Genomic DNA, 19,400 nt, shown 5'->3' with positions numbered 1-19,400 from the left:
AGAAAATAAAATTCGATAGCCAAGGCTTAACGGAATTGGGAAAAAAAAGCCAAGGCCTAAAGGCGACTCTTTTTTTATCGATTTTCGTAGCGCGTCACAAAAATTATTCCTATTATTTACGCTCCCGAGAATAAATATAAAATATAGTTTCCCTAAACAAGTTGATTAAGGCCAAAAATTAACTATCACGAAATAATAGTTAAAAGCTGCAATGGTAAATATTTTGACCGTGCGCCACCTAGGGGTAAACTCGTCCTCAAGGAGCGCCGCGGTTAGAGTAGCTCACAAAAGCCGCCATGATAGTAACTCTCTTCGTACACGAGGGCGCAAAAATTCTCTCCCATAATTTTTCCCCGTCGCGATTTGGCGCGAAATAGCCTTATAATATCTTACCAAGATCTGCAGTCGTCAGAAGATAATCACCTTAATTTTAAACTAAAAATTAATATTTATATTTATATTAAAGGACAAAGGTCACTTAACTAGTAATAGTTAAGACACAAAGTAACTACAGGGCATTGAACGTGGCCTTCGACTGGCGGCCAAATCCGCCAGGAAAAGGGAAACGCCGTGACGGGAAAACTCCGCCCCTAAAGAGAGTAGGGGATAACACTCGCCAATAGCGACGCGCTACAAAGAGCATGTGATTCGGAATCCCGGTTTAATCCGGTGCACTTTGTGATAAAATAGGATCAAAATTTGAACTGTGTAGGCCGTATGGGGTAATTGACCTATTTGTGGGGGTGGATGAGGAGGAAATAGGTCAACATGATAAGCATGTTCTAAAATTTAAGTCTATTTTTATGTTTATGTGTTTAAATATACATTATTTTAAAACCAAAGTCATAACATTTTATGTGTTTATACTTTAGTAAAATATATACGCTTTTGTATTTTGGTAGAACGATAACGCAAAATATATAAAAGCCCTTTTCACTAATAAAATAATTTTATTTGTTTTCACATTTTCTCCTTTAAGTTAGTAGTACTTATCAGTAGGAACTCCCCCTAGCAGCCATAAATGGAACAATCCTCTTACAAGAACATGCAAACGCTAAAAAACGCCTAGAGGCAAATATGTGAAGCTATTCCCACCGCCCCCCAAAATAAAACTGTAGAATATTAGTCCATAAGTGACTTCGCAGGGACAAAAATACGATTACAAGCCACTCAAAGTGTATAAATTAAAATATCTATTAAATCATGTTTAACCACTTTGCCCTGACATAAAATAAATACGTCTACATTAATCATTAAAGGCCATTAGCGAATAACGATATTACTACATCAACAATAACATAATACACTAAGCCTTGGCCTCTATATTGCATGAAACGCCATCTAACAGGCAATTATCACGTCAAAATGTTTGACAGTTCCCGTACCAATATCCTAGTCTAGAAAAAAAATTTACATTAAAAACAATTATAAATTTAATGAACAAGTGTGTCACGGCCAACTTGCGCCATGCTCGAAAAACGAAAAATTGCTCATTTATTCCGGTTTTGACTCAACGGATTTGGCAATAGGGTAGGCCTACACTTCTCTTAGAATTTTAGTTACAAACATGCGCCGGGTTCAATCCCGCCAAAAAGCGGAGAGAGAGAGAGACCAAGTAAGCGCGCCCCAAAATATATATGATTAAAATTGAAAGACATTTCGCATGAAGTAGTACCACAACTCAGGAACTGGGAGTGGAATAGAGTTGACATTGCCAGTGTATAGTAGTATAGTAGGAAATTAAACATACTGTCCTACTAAGCAATAGGAGTTTAACTACTATTTTAGTAGATTAAATACTACATTTGAAAAGCGCGGTTTTATTTACACTGGCTCATTCGTTAAAATAACTATGACTTGTTAACTTGAATTTAATAGACTTTCAAAGTCTGAAAATAATTAAGAAGTTAATGTTTCCCCGATTGTTTTAAATTTTTCAATTGAAAATTTATGCTACTCTAGCTACTAATTTTGAAAAAAAATATATATATATAATATAAATTAATTAAATGATTAATTTAATTAATGTAAGCCTAAACTTATTTCAATTGAAAATTTATGCTACTCTAGCTACTAATTTTGAAAAAAAATATATATATAATATAAATTAATTAAATGATTAATTTAATTAATGTAAGCCTAAACTTATTACAAATATGTATTAAATATAAGACTATTTATTACAAACAGATATTAAATATAATATAAAATAATTTTAAACCCAATCCTTCTTTACGCGACTTGACATTTTCATACACTCTCCAACACGTAGTTAGTTTCATACTATCATCCCAAAAACAGTTCCAACTACACAGTATATTTCCCCCTACAAAAATATCCAATAATTCTCGAGAGAAAGCTCTTGCGTAGAGGGGAGAGGGGGAGTGGGGGGAAGGATGGATGGTAAAGCTTCTAGAGAATATCCAAGCCAACCCAAAAGGACTCTCCCTGTTACCCTGTATCCACAGTTAAACGCATATTTTTCGCTAGTCGCTAAAAGGAAACGGTTCTCATGTTCAGTAGTTGTTTTTAGCCCGAAAAACGACAGACGCTATCTTAAATTGAATTTAGTACCTTATCTATAATCTATTTAATATCTAAAAAACTCTGCGAAATTGTCTCGTTAAGGCAAGAATTGTCAAAGCAACCAGAACGCTCCAACGGATTTTTGAAGAAAATTTAAAAATTAAAATTAAGTAAAATATCAAGTCGCGAAAATGTGTGATATGAAGGGATGTTTCAGCTGTATGAAATACTTAGTGATTATCTTCAATTTAATATTATGGGTAAGTCAAAATAAACCTTACATTATTTGAAAATTCGATATTTTGAGCGACTTCCGGCCCTGATTCCTGAAGGAACCAGATAACCCTCAGTCCCTGACTCAGGTTCATGTGTTATTTCTTTTTAAACGTCTTTATCGTCACGACCACGCTAGTGACGCGATTTCTACGAGGCATCCAGTGCCAAAGGTTGTTGCTTTACGGCTATGATGTACCATCTAGCTTTCTTTCTTGAAACCCTCACGTTTTTGGCCTATATCCCGCTGGTTTTGTTCTATTTATAATAAATGAAAAAAAAAAAACCCCCCGTAGGTTACTACTGTACAAGGCCTAACCCTAACCATTTTAGTTCTGGTTGGTTTTTGAATTTTTTCAAGTGGGCGCATTTTGCGCAAAAAGGTTGGAAAACGAACGCATTGTAATTTTTTTCGCCCTAAACATGACCCCATTTTGAGTCTGGTAATAGGTTTGGTAACATTGTCTGTACGTTAACGGTAACGCGACTAACCGGGCGTAAAACAATTAACGAAAGTAATGGGCTTCATTAAGATGATGAAAATTTATGCAAATGGGATTAGATTAATAGCCCGGAAGGATTAAGTTTTATTTTTGTTTTTCGTATAGGAGTCATGGTCATACCATAGGGAGTAAAGGAGGGTTGCCATGTCATGTATCTGGGATGCTAAGAAGCTACCAGTCTACCACTGTATTTAGGGTAGTTTTAACGGATTAAGCATGTTTTATTCGAATTACATTCCGATAAATTCTCTTCCATTCCAATTTCCGATGAATAAATCGCCTTTCCTTCGAAATACGAACGGATAAATAGCCTTTCTTTCGAATTAAAAGTGAATAAATCGTCTTTCATTAAAATTAGGCAAGGTTAAAATATCTTCCATTCAAAATACGCAAGGATAAATCATCTTTCAATAAAATTAGGCAAGGATAAATCACCTTCCATTCAAAATACGCAAGGATTAATCGTGTTCCATTCAAAATCAGCAAGGATAAATCATCTTTCAATAAAATTAGGCAAGGATAAATCACCTTCCATTCAAAATACGCAAGGATTAATCGTGTTCCATTCAAAATCAGCAAGGATTAATCATGTTCCATTCAAAATCAGCAAGGATTAATCATGTTCCATTCAAAATCAGCAAGGATTAATCATGTCCCATTCAAAATACGCAAGGATTAATCATGTCCCATTCAAAATACGCAAGGATTAATCATGTCCCATTCAAAATACGCAAGGATTAATCATGTTCCATTCAAAATACGCAAGGAGTAATCATGTTCCATTCAAAATACGCAAGGAGTAATCATGTTCCATTCAAAACACGCAAGGAGTAATCATGTTCCATTCAAAACACGCAAGGAGTAATCATGTTCCATTCAAAACACGCAAGGAGTAATCATGTTCCATTCAAAACACGCAAGGAGTAATCATGTTCCATTCAAAACACGCAAGGATTAATCATGTTCCATTCAAAACACGCATGGATTAATCATGTTCCATTCAAAACACGCAAGGATTAATCATGTTCCATTCAAAACACGCAAGGATTAATCATGTTCCATTCAAAACACGCAAGGATTAATCATGTTCCATTCAAAACACGCAAGGATTAATCATGTTCCATTCAAAACACGCGAGGATTAATCATGTTCCATTCAAAACACGCGAGGATTAATCATGTTCCATTCAAAACACGCAAGGATTAATCATGTTCCATTCAAAATACGCAAGGATAAAACATCTTCCATTCATATTACGTAAGGAAAAATATCTCCCATTCAAATAACTGCCAGATAACTCATCTTCCTTTCGAAGAACTGACGGATAAAGTCAGTCCAATGCTCACGCATCATTTCCATCCAAACAACGCACGGATAATTCATCTTCCATTCGAAGGAATAACTAACGGATAATTCATCTTCCATTCGAAGGAATAACTAACGGATAAGTCATCTTCCAATAATTCCAAATCCACAGGAAGAAATAATCTTCTTTTCGAAGTAGCCCTTCCATTCGAACATTCCAAACTCATTTAAAGAAAGAGTGATCCTTGGATCCATATGTTCATTCCCATATAAAGATAGACTTAAATTGTTATTGCCTATTTATGGTTGAACTACAGCGAGAGCGAGAGAGGGTGGGCTAGTGAAAATAAAATCTTTAAAAACCCATCAAAACCCACGTAGACGGTAGACGTTTCCACTTAAACAACAACGAGATGGCGAATCGCCCTTAATTAACAAGCTATGCAAAAATCACAGACTACCACCGGAATAATTCTTAAATATTTATGTTAAAGATGTTTACGTAACGTTTTATCATAAACACGCGAGTACATGACGTATTTAGCCCATAAAAACATTATTAACAGATATCTACAAATATCTCACTTCGTTGCTGATAGTTTACGAACTTTTGTTCTTACATAGACAAACTAATTTCGTAAGGGCATCTACTGTCAAATACTGACGCACTATGACGTACTCTACCCCCTAAAGGGTTATTGAATAATGCAGCACTCCCACAGTAAATTCGAAAGCCATTCCTACGTAATTTTAGTCATATTTCTCCGGCGAAGTCAAAAACAGATTCTAAACACAAAACAGGTTTTTGTAAAATATGAGAAAGCCGCTTCAAGTTCTATGATGTCATCTTCTAAAGTAAAATCCTTGGAACCTTCAACACCTTGCCTTCCGAGAAACCATTTAAATTGTTTGCTGGCAAAACGTTTCTCAAACAACGTTTTCAATTTTTGAAAGTAAAAAAAAAAATTCTTTGAAAAAATATTTTAGAAACCAGCAGCACGCAAATTCCAAATTTCCGAGTGAGTTCGCCCTAGTTCTTTTATGTTTGAAAGTTTTGGGCAGGAAACTAACCAATAAAAGGGAACCAAATTCTTACTTCATTTATTATCCCTTCATACATTTTTTTTGGTGGTCGTATCTCGCTTTAACTTTGACCAGAGTCTCTGCCAGTTCCATAGAACTAGTATTTATTATGAAAATTGGCAAAGAAAAATGTGGAAATTTCTTACGTAAGAACCACAGAGAACATTTTTTTCACTTTCCTTAGAGCTTTCTCCAATGTCCTTATATGAGAAAACGATCCAAACCATTATAGAAAGGTTTATTTGTTATGTTTTTGGTAGTGGTATAAGACCCAGTTTCCGAAACGTGATGTTTTGCCCTGGATATTAGGCTTAACATTTAACTACAGTTAACTGTAAATTAATTTCCTTTTTAGATAATAAATTACGATTAAATAAAATGTTTCAAGAATCTATAATTTTCTTTGTTCCTTACACGAAGGCGAACATTATCACCCTGCATGTAACTGTGGCTTTAACACTTTGTGATTTATTTAGCTTAAAATGGGGTTTACGTTTAAAATATTGTAATCTTATTTGGTCACAAAACATAATTACAATAAATTCCCTGGACGGTTTATTAAACCCTTGAAAGGTTCAGACACTAAAATTCACTAATATCAAGAAGTGATATCTAGTTTATTAGGGAGGAGTTATAAGATGCCTAAGTATTCGCGCGCCATAGTCCCAGCCCCCCTTTCAAAATACAAAGGGGGGACGTAAAAGGAGGCCAGGCTATTTCGTCTCTCCTCCTCAGTCGGAAAATATGACTGTAATTTTCGTCATTGGCGTCGCGCTGACGTGAGTTTTCAAGAACCAATGAGATGCTGGTTGTAATTTAGAGGCGGGGATTAACTCCAGACCTACGTTTGGACTGGAGATAAAGCTGGAAATCTGGCGAATTTATACCTTCTCCCTAATAAACTAGATATCACTTCTTGCTAATATTCAATTCTTGAAAGCGCAGATACTAATATTCACAAAATAATTCATGTTCTCGAAGGTTCAGATACTAATATTCACAAAATAGTTCATGTTCTCGAAGGCTCAGATACTTAAATTCACAAAATAATTCAAGTTCTTGAAGGTTCAAATACTAAAATTCACAAAATAATTCAAGTTCTTGAAGGTTCAAATACTAAAATTCACAAAATAATTAAAGTTCTTGAAGGTTCAAATACTAAAATTCACAAAATAATTCAAGTTCTTGAAGGTTCAAATACTAAAATTCACAATAATCCAATTTTTGAAGTGCTTGTAGTAGGAACATATTATAAATTTCAATACATCTCAACCTTGAAATCAGTACGGGGAACTACATGATACACCAAAAATGGAATGAATGAAGACCCGAGTTCAAGTTTAATCTATATTAATCAAGATAATGAAAAAATAAAAAAAGGAAGAAACGATTGTACATTGACCCTAAGATAGGTTGGGCCGCTTTCGAGTTTCCATTCCCAGGAATCAGGCTAAACCTTACTGATAAAAATAAAAACTAAGTGCTTTAAACAATAAAGAGACGCGAGGAAAAAAAATGTCAAATATTTTCAAGTCACAGCACAATTTTACAGATTGTGGGTGAAAGCAAAGAGAATATACCAAGAGGAGCAGAAACTTTGTAAATATGGACTGGCTCTGAATTTGGAGAAACTAGTTTCGGTTGTTCACGTGACCATGTCGTCTACTTAAAAATTACCTTTTGTACGTCAACGTTCATTCAGAGACCAACCTAGGCTTTACCACCACCAAAAATAAGCAGCCGACATAATTTAACCAATAAAATGCGTCGCTGCTAAGCCAATCAACAAAAACCGGATCTCGGGCTTTTCAAAAACCCTGGGAAAGGTTAGACTTTCTGCTCCTCTTGGTATATTCTCTTTGGTGAAAGGAAACAAAGTCACGTGATATATCCTATAAAACCCTATCCTTCGCGGATATCGGATATTCGGCTTGTTTAGTTAAAGGGAGTATCACCTATAAAGCAATTTAATCGCAATGTAATATGACACGTAAACGTTTACAAATCAATTTTTTTTTTAAGAAAAGGAGAGGGGTGAAGACAATAAGGTGATCAAACATCTGCCTCTATTTTACCATCGACATTTTAATAAATACGTGAAATGCTTTCGTATTCCCTTTAGAGTATAAAGCAGAACCTAAATAATATTTTTAACAAATTCTTCTAAAAGAACACCGCTATAAATAAACCAACCCCAACCCAAACGGAAACCCAAAACTTCCCGGCGTTCGATATGACGTTACAGATTTTATGTGTGTATTTATGGGAGTTTTATTTTTTTGCTGGATTTATGAACTTTGATTTAACGTTTATACGTGACATTATTTAATTATTTTAATAGGTGCATTAGTGTTATTTATAGAAATGAACGCGTTTTGTCAAACAATTCCAAAAATAAACAAGAGCTCATATTCTAAGATTAATAAGTGACGTTAAGTTAATTTAGAATTGATTTAAAGGAAAAGTTTCAACCTTTACTAAAGATTGAACATTGTTCCTGTTCATGGTACTAGTAAATTTTTAGTCCCAATTTTCTGACATTTCCACTATGGATGAGTCAAATAGTTCCGAAATTAAAATTCTATGTCAACCTTGAATCATATTTTGAAACAGCTGCTACAAAACTAAATTAACAACATCTACTAAACAAACATCAACATTATAATCCAGATATGGCAAAACATACTTCAATGCTATGGTTTTACCAAGAAGTGATATCTAGTTTACTAGGGAGAAGGTATAAATTCCCCACATTTCCAGCTTTATCTTCAGTCCAAACGTTGGTCCGGAGTTAATCCCCGACTCTAAATTGCAACCAGAATCTCATTGGTTGGAATGACGAAAATTACGTATTTTCCGACTGAGGAGAGGCGAAATAGCCCGGCCTCCTTTTACGTCCCCCCCTTGTATTTTGAAAAGGGGACTGGGACTATGGCGCGCGAATACTTAGGCATCTTATACCTTCTCCCTAATAAACTAGATATCACTTCTTGGTTTTACAAAATAAATATTTTCCCCTTAAAAAATACCTTAATTTCTGAACAAACATGGAATCATTCCACATTGAAATGGCTTCTTAGAGATAGTGCGTAAATTTTTATGATTTTTTAGAAAGGAGATAATCCCAAATTGGTTGTAACATGGCACAGTCAAAATATATATATAAAAAAAAATCCATAGTAAAGCTAATCCTTTTATGGATTCATCTCACGTTAAAGTCGCTGTACAAAGAGAGAATACTACCCAATGTGGGTTGTTTATAACCCGAATAAATATTTACGCCTTTAAAAAACAATTATATTTATAGGAAGATTCAGGTAACATAACATTATACCTTAAAAGAATGGCCTTTTTCAAAATATGAAAGGAAGATTATTAAAAATAAATAAATTATCTCTTATTACAAAATAATTAACATTTAATTAGTCTTAAAAACGAGGACTACTGCGCCACCCGCCATTGCTCTAGTGGCGTCTGCTAAACCGAACCTGTGAGAATTCAACCAATGCCGTAGGGGTAAGGGGTTCGACTTAGCAGACGCCAGTAAACCAATGGCGAATTATTTTGTAGTAAGAGATCATTTATTTCTTTTTAATATTTTTCCTTTTATATTTAGAAAAAGGCCGTGCTTTTAAGGTATAATGTTATGTTACCTAACCTTTTTCTTTAAGCACAGGGTTTAACTTGGTACCATATTGTACGTACAAGTTTAAATAAAAGTTTTCCAACCAAAAATATGAATGCAACGTGCATCACCAAACGAAACGTGAAATGGTCCCGTCCCGTTGTGTTTTTGGCCATTAGCCACATTCGAGAGAAAATATAACAAGAAACGGTTACATTTTCCGTCACAAAAAGTCTTAAAACTTAAACCAGGGTTAGTTGATACATGGTTAGCTCGTTTATTACTGTCTCCTGTACACGAGAGAAAAAAATTAACTATTTTTAACAGGTTTTCAAACATTTTTCGTTTGTCAAAATATATCTTTCTCGTGAAAGAGAAACAAGTCACGAAAGTTACTTTTCGTATTAGCTACGTGTGGTTGGGGTTTGGGGTCATATAATAGGTGGAATAACGTGACAACGGGACTTAACTTTACCAGCACAGTCCAATTTCTAATAGTAAACCAAGCATAACAGTATTGTACAGTAAAGGTCCGAAGTCGTCACTTTAACGTTTAAATTACCCATAATATATCTCGCTCACTCCATATTTATTAAAGATCTTTTCGTGTATTCAAACTCACATCATAATCGTAGTTTTTCACACTCGTAGCTAGAACACTATATTTTAGCCTGTACTAAGCCTTTGACAGCGCCTCACAGGCTTCTCTTTACGAGAATCTATGACGTTTCACCCACGTCACTTCATGACAAGCTCTCAGTGACAAACTTATGGAACATATCTTATTTACTTTTAAAGGCCGACCTCCAGAGAAAAGGGTTCTAGCGAACTGAAAACCGAGCATCGAGACTAACAATGGAGCGACCGTGCCGATTTTCGAAGCCCCGCTGGGGTAAAAGATGGAAGGGTTCTAGCTAACCCAAAGCCGTGAAATGTGGTTCTAGCGAACTGAAGATACAAAATAGAGGGGAAAGCAAAAATTCGAGAGGAAATAAATTTAAAAGGATATCTATTGTTCATCTTCAGTTCGCTAGAACCACATTGCACGGCTTTCACTTAGCGAGAACCCTCCCAACTTTTGACCCAGCGGGGCTTCGAAAATCGGCACGGTCGCTCCATTGTTAGTCTCAATGCTCGGTTTTCAGTTCGCTAGAACCCTTTTCGATGGAAGTCGGCCTTTAATACATTTTGGTTAATCCCCATAATGGAAGCGTCCGTCCGAAACAGAGTTATAAATTATAATAATATTTTCCAACCATTTATCAACTAACCATGTACCGCGTTAACCCTAAAAGCTTTTTGTTTTTGTATAAGTATATCCAATTTCGACCACGAATGTAAATCCAACGAAATCAAAAACCGAAGCAGCTTGAATATTCATTTTTAGAACGCAAGACTGAAAACACATCGCTATATTGAAACCCAATACTGATTACCGAGAGATCTTCATCTTGAATTTCTTCAGAGATGATAATCTCGCAATTTAGCAAATTAACATTCCGTTTCCGTTCCCCAGCCGGTTTTGTTTTATCTTACGCAAATAATCGGTAATTAGGGAAGAATTTGACTAAAACTAAAGGGATTGTCAACCGGCCGTATATTTTGCTAAGCCTAATTTTCTACAGTATTATATATAGGCCTTGAATCGTCTCCAACAAAGGTGAAACTCGCAACCATTTAATAGTTGGACACCTATCAAATTTAAGCTTCCAAATATAAATCTGTCACTTTGAAAAAAATGGCGTACATCCTGCCTGGCTGTGCCGGCATCAGACATAATGGAGTACTACTTTCCTCGCAAGTTGGCACACGTCATTATTAACTACAACCACCTTGGGATTAATCAAAATATGGAACGTTTGTTGAAAACAATCAAAATTAAAACCAAATTTATAAAATTTTGGTAAAAAAAAAAAAAAGATTTTGATGTATTTGGTCCACCAATACGAGACACGTATTTCCTTATTTGCATACTGATTTGAATAGAAAGCTGCCATAACAATGTCCATGGTTCAGATAAAGACTTGGGACTTTTTGTAATTTTTATTAATATAAGTCAAGTTAAAAATAGGAGCAGATGACAGTTGTTGAACTGCAATGAATTCTCCATTTCGATGGATCTAAGAGGGAATTAAAGGCGCTAGGGTAAAACTAACTACCTTAGGTCTCGCTTTTTGGCGCCTGCGCCAGGGTTGGCACGTTTTTGCCAGGGGTGGAAAAAACCGCGGTTTTTACCTGGAAAAAACCGGGCGGCAAAAACTAGTTTTTGCCGCGGTTTTTTCCACGTGGTTTTTTCCAGGTAAAAACCGCGTGGCAAAAACCTTTTTCCCACGGTTTTTTCCATTTTATGTGGAAATAACGAACTAAATTTTAAAAATTCGGATTTGAAATGAAAATAAAACGTCCAAAATTCTACCATAATTGTATAGGCTTATAAAGTGGGTTACATTCTCAGTATGAAATGGAGAAAAAAACCGCGTGGCAAAGAACGTTTTGGCTTTGTTATACAAATAAATGAAAAATCGTCCTTATTTTTCGCTCAACACTATTTTTTTTCAACTCGCTAATTTTGAGTTTTCGAAACAGATTAAAGCTAGAAACTGCTAAAAATTATTGTTTAGTTATCAAATGCGAAGCAACCAGGATCATTGGAATGTGAGCAAAATTTCATAAGTTGTAAGTTTAAAGTGGATTTAGCTCGAACGTTTAAAACACAATAAATGTTATAAAACTGATTAAGATTGAGACATATTAGCTGTTGGAAGGCCTATATTAATACGAATGACAAATACAAAGCCAAAGTTAGCATTTCTAATTATCATTTCAATAGGGAAAAGGTTTTTGCCACTTTTTGCCGGTTTTTTCCGTTTTTGCCGGTTTTTTCCACTTTTTGCCACGTGTCCCGGCAAAAACTAGTTTTTGCCAACCCTGGCCTGCGCTGTGACCGTTTTGGACCCTGAGAGTGCAATGAATCAACTCCCTTGTATGCCCCGATACTGAGGGTTGCCTACTCACTTTTTAACGTTGAAAGGGTCTATTGAACACAGACATGGGCGCTCTCCTCTCCTTTTGGAGCGAAATGAGCGTTTTGAGAGGAGAGAATCAGAAATTATACTATTGTGAGTGGAGGGTGAGTGGGAGTGGTAGGCTTCTAACAAAAAAAAAGGCAAGAAAATGAGTGCCACGATTTAATATCATGAAACATTGGAGTGAACCTCTTGGCCAATTCAAAATACAAATTTTAAAAGAGCGCGAGTTTTTACGGGCGGCGTAAAAGGGGTGTAAAAGGGGGTGAGTTTGAAAACCAAACGTTTAGCAATGGCTCGTGAGTGTGAGAGGTGAGTGGGACGAAAAATGTTTTGGGAGAGGGGGTTCTCTCCTTCTTTCAGGCTTTTGGAGAGGAGAGAAAATCAGAACCTATCCACTGTTTCTGGGTGGGGGTTAGGGAGACAAGGGAGGGAAATAAAGAAACATTACTGTGCTTTGAAATAGTAACGGGGGTTTATTGTTAAGCCAAGGCGAAGGTTAGTGATTCATAGAGGTGGAGACAAGGCTCTCTAGCTTTGAACATGCTGTAAACACAAATGGTATTTGACAGGCTACAGTCACGTAGCCTAGTGAAATACGAATGCTTATTGGCTGAACCAAAACTTTGATAATGTTCGAGGAACGTTGCTATGCTGGTAGTGTGGGAAACGCTGGTACACAAGATTCAATAGAATAAACGAAGTGTGAGAGTTAAGCTGCAGAAAATTTTGACACTGACAGTTTCCGCTTCTCTCACCAGTGCTGTGCCTTGACGAGCTGTTTTTATTGGGTGATACTTATTAAACTTAGTTTAAAATGCCAAAATTAGAAAATAAATCGAGAAACAAAGTTTGCTTTAGTGTAGGACCTTATCAAAACTAATGTAGAACTCCAGCGGCTTCGTCTTATCGTTCAAGAATCACTGCTTTCCGGAAGTTTCTGGACAAAATAGGTAGTCTTATTCTGATTCAACAACTAATGAAGCTCAAAAGCATATGTTGCAATAAGTGTTGCCATAATTATTGCAGTGACACGGAAGTTTTGCTGGGCCTAGGTTTTAATGGAATTTATCTTAATTGAGAATGAGATGAGAGGAGGTTTAGTAACGAGTAGTGAGAGGAGTGGAAAACTTTTAATTTTATCTTAATTGAAATGAGAGGAGGTTCAATAAAACTACGAGAGAAAATGAGCAGTGAGAGGAGTGAAACATTTTAATTTTTATCATAATTGAGATGAGAGGAGGTTTATTAAAACTACGAGATAAAATGAGAAGTGAGAGGAGTGAAACATTTTAATTTTTATCTTAATTGAGATGAGAGGAGGTTTATTAAAACTACGAGATAAAATGAGCAGTGAGAGGAGTGAAAAGTTACAATGATGTTTTGTTTGGGAAAGGAGCGAGGTTTACTGGAAAGGCCTACTATGGAAAATCAGTTGGAGTGAGCTACTCGTTCCCCGCTAAAAAATTTTGAGGAGTGGGAGTGGGAGAGGCAGAGGGTTCGCCCATGTCTGAATTTGAACATAGGAAGAAACCTTCTAAGGGGCTATCTACCTCGAACTTGCCCGTACCATCAAATCATTCGCATATATACAGGGTGTTTCTGAAATATCTGTCAGAATTTAAGGGGAATGTTCTTCGGGTGATTTCAAGTCAAAAATGTTCCGTTACATTTTGACCGTCCGGGCCATCTTTAACTAGTTAAGATTGGAGTATGTTACGGATGACCCTTTGTCCCGATAACGCTGTCCCTTAGGGCAAAAGGTCATAGAACATTTTTGACTCGAAATCGCCCATAGAACACCCCTTAATTTGTGCCCGACTTATCAGAAACCCCCTGTACATTAAAAATCCCTATAAACAGGAAATACAAATCAATACAGTCTCACTTTGACTATCCACGTGATTCACATATTTCCCTTTCTAATTGAATGATACGAGATAAGTCGAAAGAGAGAATATCAAAACAAGCCAAAAACATTTGCCAAACCACTCGCTAATAAACCCCAAGCAATGGGGAGTTTTTCAAAACTGGGATTAAAAAACAAAAGCCCTCGCATTCCAAACACAAATAATAAGAAGACAGAGTACAGTGTCGGTTTCTCCGCCGAAGTTTTTGCCACTTTTAAATACGCTAAAATATCTCGGTCGCGTGAGAAGATTAGTAACTCATAGACGCGCCACTGTGAACGGGCGTAGAGTCAAAGTGTCTAGCTAAGTAAGCCTTAAACGAAAAACAAAACCACCCTTTTTCGATCCTCAAAAACATCATTCATATAGTACACGGAAACAGTATAATGATTTAGATTCGTGGTTTCCTTTAATTTAAACGGACGTGGACTTTTCTGTCTTCAGTTTGTTCAGAGTATTTTTGGTGGTGAAATTCGCAATCAACGACAACGAGAGAGAGAGAGAGAGTTCAGGGTCAAGTTAACGTTGCTTTTTGGGGTTCAGAAAATAAATATTATTTAATAATGGGTACTGGAAAAGAGAAACTAACATGGGAACAACACAGAGATCGAGGGAATTTAGCGGGGGCTATAGCGTTTTTTCTGACAACCGCTGTGAGTATATTATATTCATTTTGTAAGAATGTCATTTTCGATATATTTTGTTAGTACAAAATGAGACCATGTAGATGTAGGGACAAAATTGGAAGTGCCGGAGTTTTCGAACAAAATTAAATATAAGGTATCTACGGCGAGTTTTACAAGTAAAATCTATCGTTGTCGCAGATATTTAACTTTGGCAGTAACTTGTACACCAAAGACTGCAAAATGTTTTTGCGAAATAATTGCTGTTTCAAAGCAAATTAACAACGGAGTTGTCGAGAACGTAAAATGTACTTTATACAATCATCAAAATGATAAATTGCATGACTTTACTTAAGTAAATAATTTTAGACGCTTAAATATTTGACCGATTTCGTCTTTCATGGTCTCTTTTTGTATCCCCGCGTCACCTTATCACTCATAACCTCATTTTTTTTATCAATGCTTATTACATTTCAATGAACCAAAATCCACCCATCATTTATGGGAAGCTACTATTAGACTTTTATATTAAAGCAAACGATCTACGCCCATATATCTCGCTTAGCTTCCGCGTTTTTGACCACTACTACGTAATCAATAAGGACCTGACCCTAAAATAACGGACCCAGAAGGGTCCACCGAGCCTTTGCTACTAATCCCAAGTGCCAGTGACCTCAAAGCGCGAGCTATATCGATTTTCCTAGCAACCACTGTATTTCCTCAAGCTCTCGGACGCCGGTCGGGTTGTGACAAGGCTCACTGAGACGCGAATATAGGGTAATTGGGTCGAAAAAAAGAAAACAAGACTCCGAGACCTTTCGCCTTATAAGGTCAAAGGTCGAAAGTTTACTGGGAGATGGGACGATGGTGTAAGAGATAGGGGTATACACCAAGTCCATTATTGTACAACTTACAGTAGTCCATAAAGTCATTTAAGTGAAAAACGTCGAAAATCCATTGCCTAAACCGCATTGGCTCCACGATGTTAGACAAACGGTTGTCGCGCTACTACATCAGACTTTGTCTAAATGTCTTATTTGTCTTAATCTTGGGCAGATGTCCAAATGTCGATGACACACGCCAGTGTAATTACTTCCTGTTGACTTTTACGCAAAGTGTCTTGTCTTCTACCGCTACTGAAAATGGTGGGGTGGTGTTGTACGTACTTTTTTGGCCTTAGGGTCAGGGGTTCGATCTTGGTATCCGTGTTGAAGAGTCGCGCATTCGTGGAGATTTCTTCTCACAATGAATTACTTTATTTACAGTTATCCGGAATTGGCGTATTGGCGGTGGCAATATGGCTTTACATGGACAGCGCGGTATATCTAAGTGGGTCACCGAAGAGCGAGATGTATTTTACAGCCATTTACATCATAATGGCTGCTGGAGGCGTCATGACCATTGTCGGATTTTTGGGATGTTGCGGTGCGCTAAGAGAGAGTCAATGTATGCTGGGAACAGTAAGTAACTGAACCATAATGACCAAGTCCATTCAGTAAATAATCCTCAAGTGAATAATAATCCGTGTCCTTCAGTACTTCGTTCTTCTCTTGGTCATCTTCGCGGCTGAACTGACCGGTGGTGTTTGGGCGTACCTTCACAAAGACGAAGTAAGTACTTACAGACGCGCGTTAACTTTGAAACGTCATTAACGGAAACATTTACAGACACGAACAACGATAGCCGCTCACGTCAAAACACTTGTTCACGAAGAATACGGAAAAGATCCCCTCGCTACCAAGACTGTTGACGCGTTACAAAAGGACGTAAGTACTTGACACTCGTTGATTTCCAATTTAAGCAATGACATTCTGATTTTATTATTTATTTTATAGTTGAAATGTTGCGGTGTCGATGGACCTAGTGATTGGGCTAGAGTTAAAACGGGAGCCGGCAGTCTGATAGACATGGGAATTGGTTATTTGAGCGGATCATTAGGCACTTATTCGGTTCCTAAAAGTTGTTGCGCCTCTAACGAAGAATTACTTTGCGATAATATGCGAAAAGTGGTCATAGCCCAAAACATTTTCAAAGGAATTCATACGCAAGGTTGTTCCTCAAGACTGCAAGAGTACATGGAAGGTCACTTGGGGGTTGTCATTGGCGTTGTAATTGGATTGGCCATTGTGCAGGTTAGTATCTCGCATTGATAAAACACGTTTAACCTTAAAACTAACTTTTAAACTAAATTTACAGCTTCTAGCACTGATTTTCTCAATCATTTTATGTTGCGGCATAAGAGACAGTGAAGGAAATTCCTACAAAGCTTAAATTCATTTCCAAACCAAAAACAAAAAACTTATTTTTTTTTTTTTTTTGCAAACTTTGGTTTTTAAAAACAAAGGCTATATAAATAAATGGTCCAAAAAATTATAACTCTAAGAATAATTATTACCAAACAAATAAAAAGAACTTATTTTTATGGAGTTTAACAGAACCGAATGCCTTAAAAAAGTTTAAAACGCACTTTGAAGGAAAATTAAAACTTATTTTCTGGTCGTCGCGTTGACATTTTGTAGGAATTTAAATGGACCAATTTGCAAGAAGTAGAGAAAGGTCGAGTGTACGTGGTTTTAAGAATTAAGAATTCATAGTTTTTAATTAATTTTTGGTCAGTTTAAATTACCATTTTATCATCCCTAATTCATTATATTATAAAATTTAAAATACCTTTCGATATTTTTCGCCTCGGAATCTCAAACAAATTAAGTTGTTTTCCTGACGCATTTGTACTTTAATGTACCTTCAATCATTTTTTTTTTAATTAATTCATCATGTTTTAAGAAAAATCTCAAAAACTTTATAATTCCGTAACAAACCCCTTACAATTAAAAATTCATATTATTCCACCTAAAATATATAATTGATCACTGCAGTTACACAAATGACGTTTTTCTTTTTGTTTTTCAACAAGCCTATCTTTTCTGCACAAAAAAACAAAATGCGAAGATATTTTAAAAGAGTATTAAACTAAAATAAAACAAAAGTTGAATGTATATACAATGTGCCATTGAGCTCTAGCTTGAAAAGTACGTAAATGCAACGCACTTTCATAAAAATCACACTGAGAGGGAAAACTATCCCAGCATATTCCTATATTTAACGGAAATCCCAAAAAATGCATACTGTGCAATCGTTTTTACTTGTTTTTACAAAACTTTGCAATTTTTTGTGACATTGAAAAGGGTTGTACCTTACTTTCCACGAGTTCGAAATCTTACGAGGTTTTGTGAAAATTTGACAAAACTAGTGTAAAAACGTATTGTACAAAAAAGAAGTGTGTTGTGACAAAAAAAAAAATTACAAATCCGTGCCAGCAATCTTTTTAAATGTTGTAATACACTGTGCCAAGTTTTTCTTTTTAAATTTAGAGATTTGATGATATGATAGTAGAAACAGGTTGGAAGAAGTTGGTTTTCCCTCTCATTTTTTAATTTTTTTCTTTGGCTTTTAAGTAAAGCATCCCCAAAGTTTTTAACGTGAAGAGTTTTTAACTTGTAAAAATATAATACGTTTATCATTCATAGAAATATTGTTCCAATTATTATTTTTTAGATTTTAGTAAAATAAATTTAAGTTAGCAGGGTTGCCACAAAATGATTAAATTCAAATTACCTGACCCTTTTCTATAATTTTTCCTAACGTTTTTAGGGTAAATTGTTATGGTTCTAAATATAAGAAGTGATATAAGTTAACTATTTAGTTTAAATAGCAATTAATTCACTGGCTTCACTGCCTGGTCAAATATGATCTCTCTAAAACAGCATTTAACACGTCACCCAGCTGGATGGTTGAACCGCAGATATTTTAGCAACTAACTTTATTAAAATTCCGACGTTTTTGGCCCATTTTCAAATGTCCTGGACCTTTCTGGCCCATTTTAAAATTCCCTGACTTTTCTCTGATCTTATTAGAGCCCATTTTTAAATTCCCTGACTTTTCCAGGTTTTCTATGACCCGTGGCAACCCTGGTTATAGTAATTGTAGTTAATGTACGTGTCAGAGTTACTAAATTAAAAATCTTATTACAAAGAAAGAAAACATTGAATGTTATTAAATTAAACTATATGATATTATACAAGCTTTGATTCTATAAGACTGCAATATATTTGAACTCTTGGCTACCAAAAATTGATATGCCAGATTACCAGCGTAAACCTTAATTAGTACGGTACTTGTTAAATAAATGTTACTAAAAAAGCGTATTTTTTGAATATTTGCCAATATTGAAGAAAACAACCAAACACGGGTGCTTTAAGATTAATAAAACGTTGTAATGATAACTTTTGAATAAAGATTAAACACCAAAATCGAACAGTTTGCCTATGTGGGTGGGTCTTAGTAAGGTTGTGGCGCAGTGGCCAAGGCTTAGATGAAACAGATTTAAACGAAACACTAGTATTATCAATATGTATTTCACTAAATATGAATTTAACTTTAACCCTTTTTGCTTTGAAAATCACCTATGATAATGATGTGCAATGAATAGAAGAAGGCGTAAGCTTTCTTTTGGGTCCTTCGACTCT

The 19,400-nt window shown here is 35.7% G+C and overlaps 2 protein-coding genes across 5 annotated transcripts in view; one reads left to right on the top strand and one right to left on the bottom strand.

Annotated features, from left to right (window-relative positions):
- Positions 1-19,400, bottom strand: part of egg (SET domain bifurcated histone lysine methyltransferase eggless) — a 39,969-nt gene that overhangs the window by 19,999 nt on the left and 570 nt on the right. Inside the window, exon 1 of one of the 3 annotated variants that reach the window (XM_089853135.1) lies at positions 394-557. The exons of the other annotated variants lie outside the window; for them this stretch is intronic. The gene's annotated coding sequence lies outside the window, so the exon portion shown is untranslated. Of the gene's footprint in view, positions 1-393; positions 558-19,400 lie in introns of those variants that run through there. 3 annotated transcript variants of the gene reach the window in all.
- Positions 2,412-19,189, top strand: Tsp96F (Tetraspanin 96F). Of its 2 annotated transcripts, none has more exons than XM_089853154.1 (6): positions 2,412-2,786; positions 16,140-16,334; positions 16,410-16,484; positions 16,542-16,640; positions 16,710-17,006; positions 17,071-19,189. In XM_089853154.1, exons 1-6 carry the CDS (start codon positions 2,718-2,720, stop codon positions 17,143-17,145), a joined length of 810 nt encoding a protein of 269 aa, XP_089709280.1. In that variant the 5' UTR covers positions 2,412-2,717; the 3' UTR covers positions 17,146-19,189. The 2 variants fall into 2 exon arrangements, with proteins under 2 accessions (XP_089709280.1, XP_089709279.1); XM_089853153.1 differs by lacking the exon at positions 2,412-2,786 and adding an exon at positions 14,554-14,904.

This window comes from Phalangium opilio, unplaced genomic scaffold, assembly GCF_054372755.1.
Source record: "Phalangium opilio isolate 3A_F unplaced genomic scaffold, DU_Popi_V2 ptg000113l_1, whole genome shotgun sequence".
Lineage (NCBI taxonomy): Eukaryota > Metazoa > Arthropoda > Arachnida > Opiliones > Phalangiidae > Phalangium > Phalangium opilio.
The sequence above is the reverse complement of the archived record's forward strand: the minus strand, read 5'-3'. Positions and strand labels throughout refer to the sequence as shown.

What these genes read in the sequence shown, in the direction of transcription:
- Tsp96F (XM_089853153.1), top strand. Translation starts at nt 14,815, where the DNA reads ATGGGTACTGGAAAAGAGAAACTAACATGGGAACAACACAGAGATCGA. An exon ending in GTCAATGTATGCTGGGAACA is followed by an intron (nt 16,335 to 16,409) that starts GTAAGTAACTGA and finishes CGTGTCCTTCAG; the next exon opens with TACTTCGTTCTTCTCTTGGT. An exon ending in TTGGATTGGCCATTGTGCAG is followed by an intron (nt 17,007 to 17,070) that starts GTTAGTATCTCG and finishes CTAAATTTACAG; the next exon opens with CTTCTAGCACTGATTTTCTC.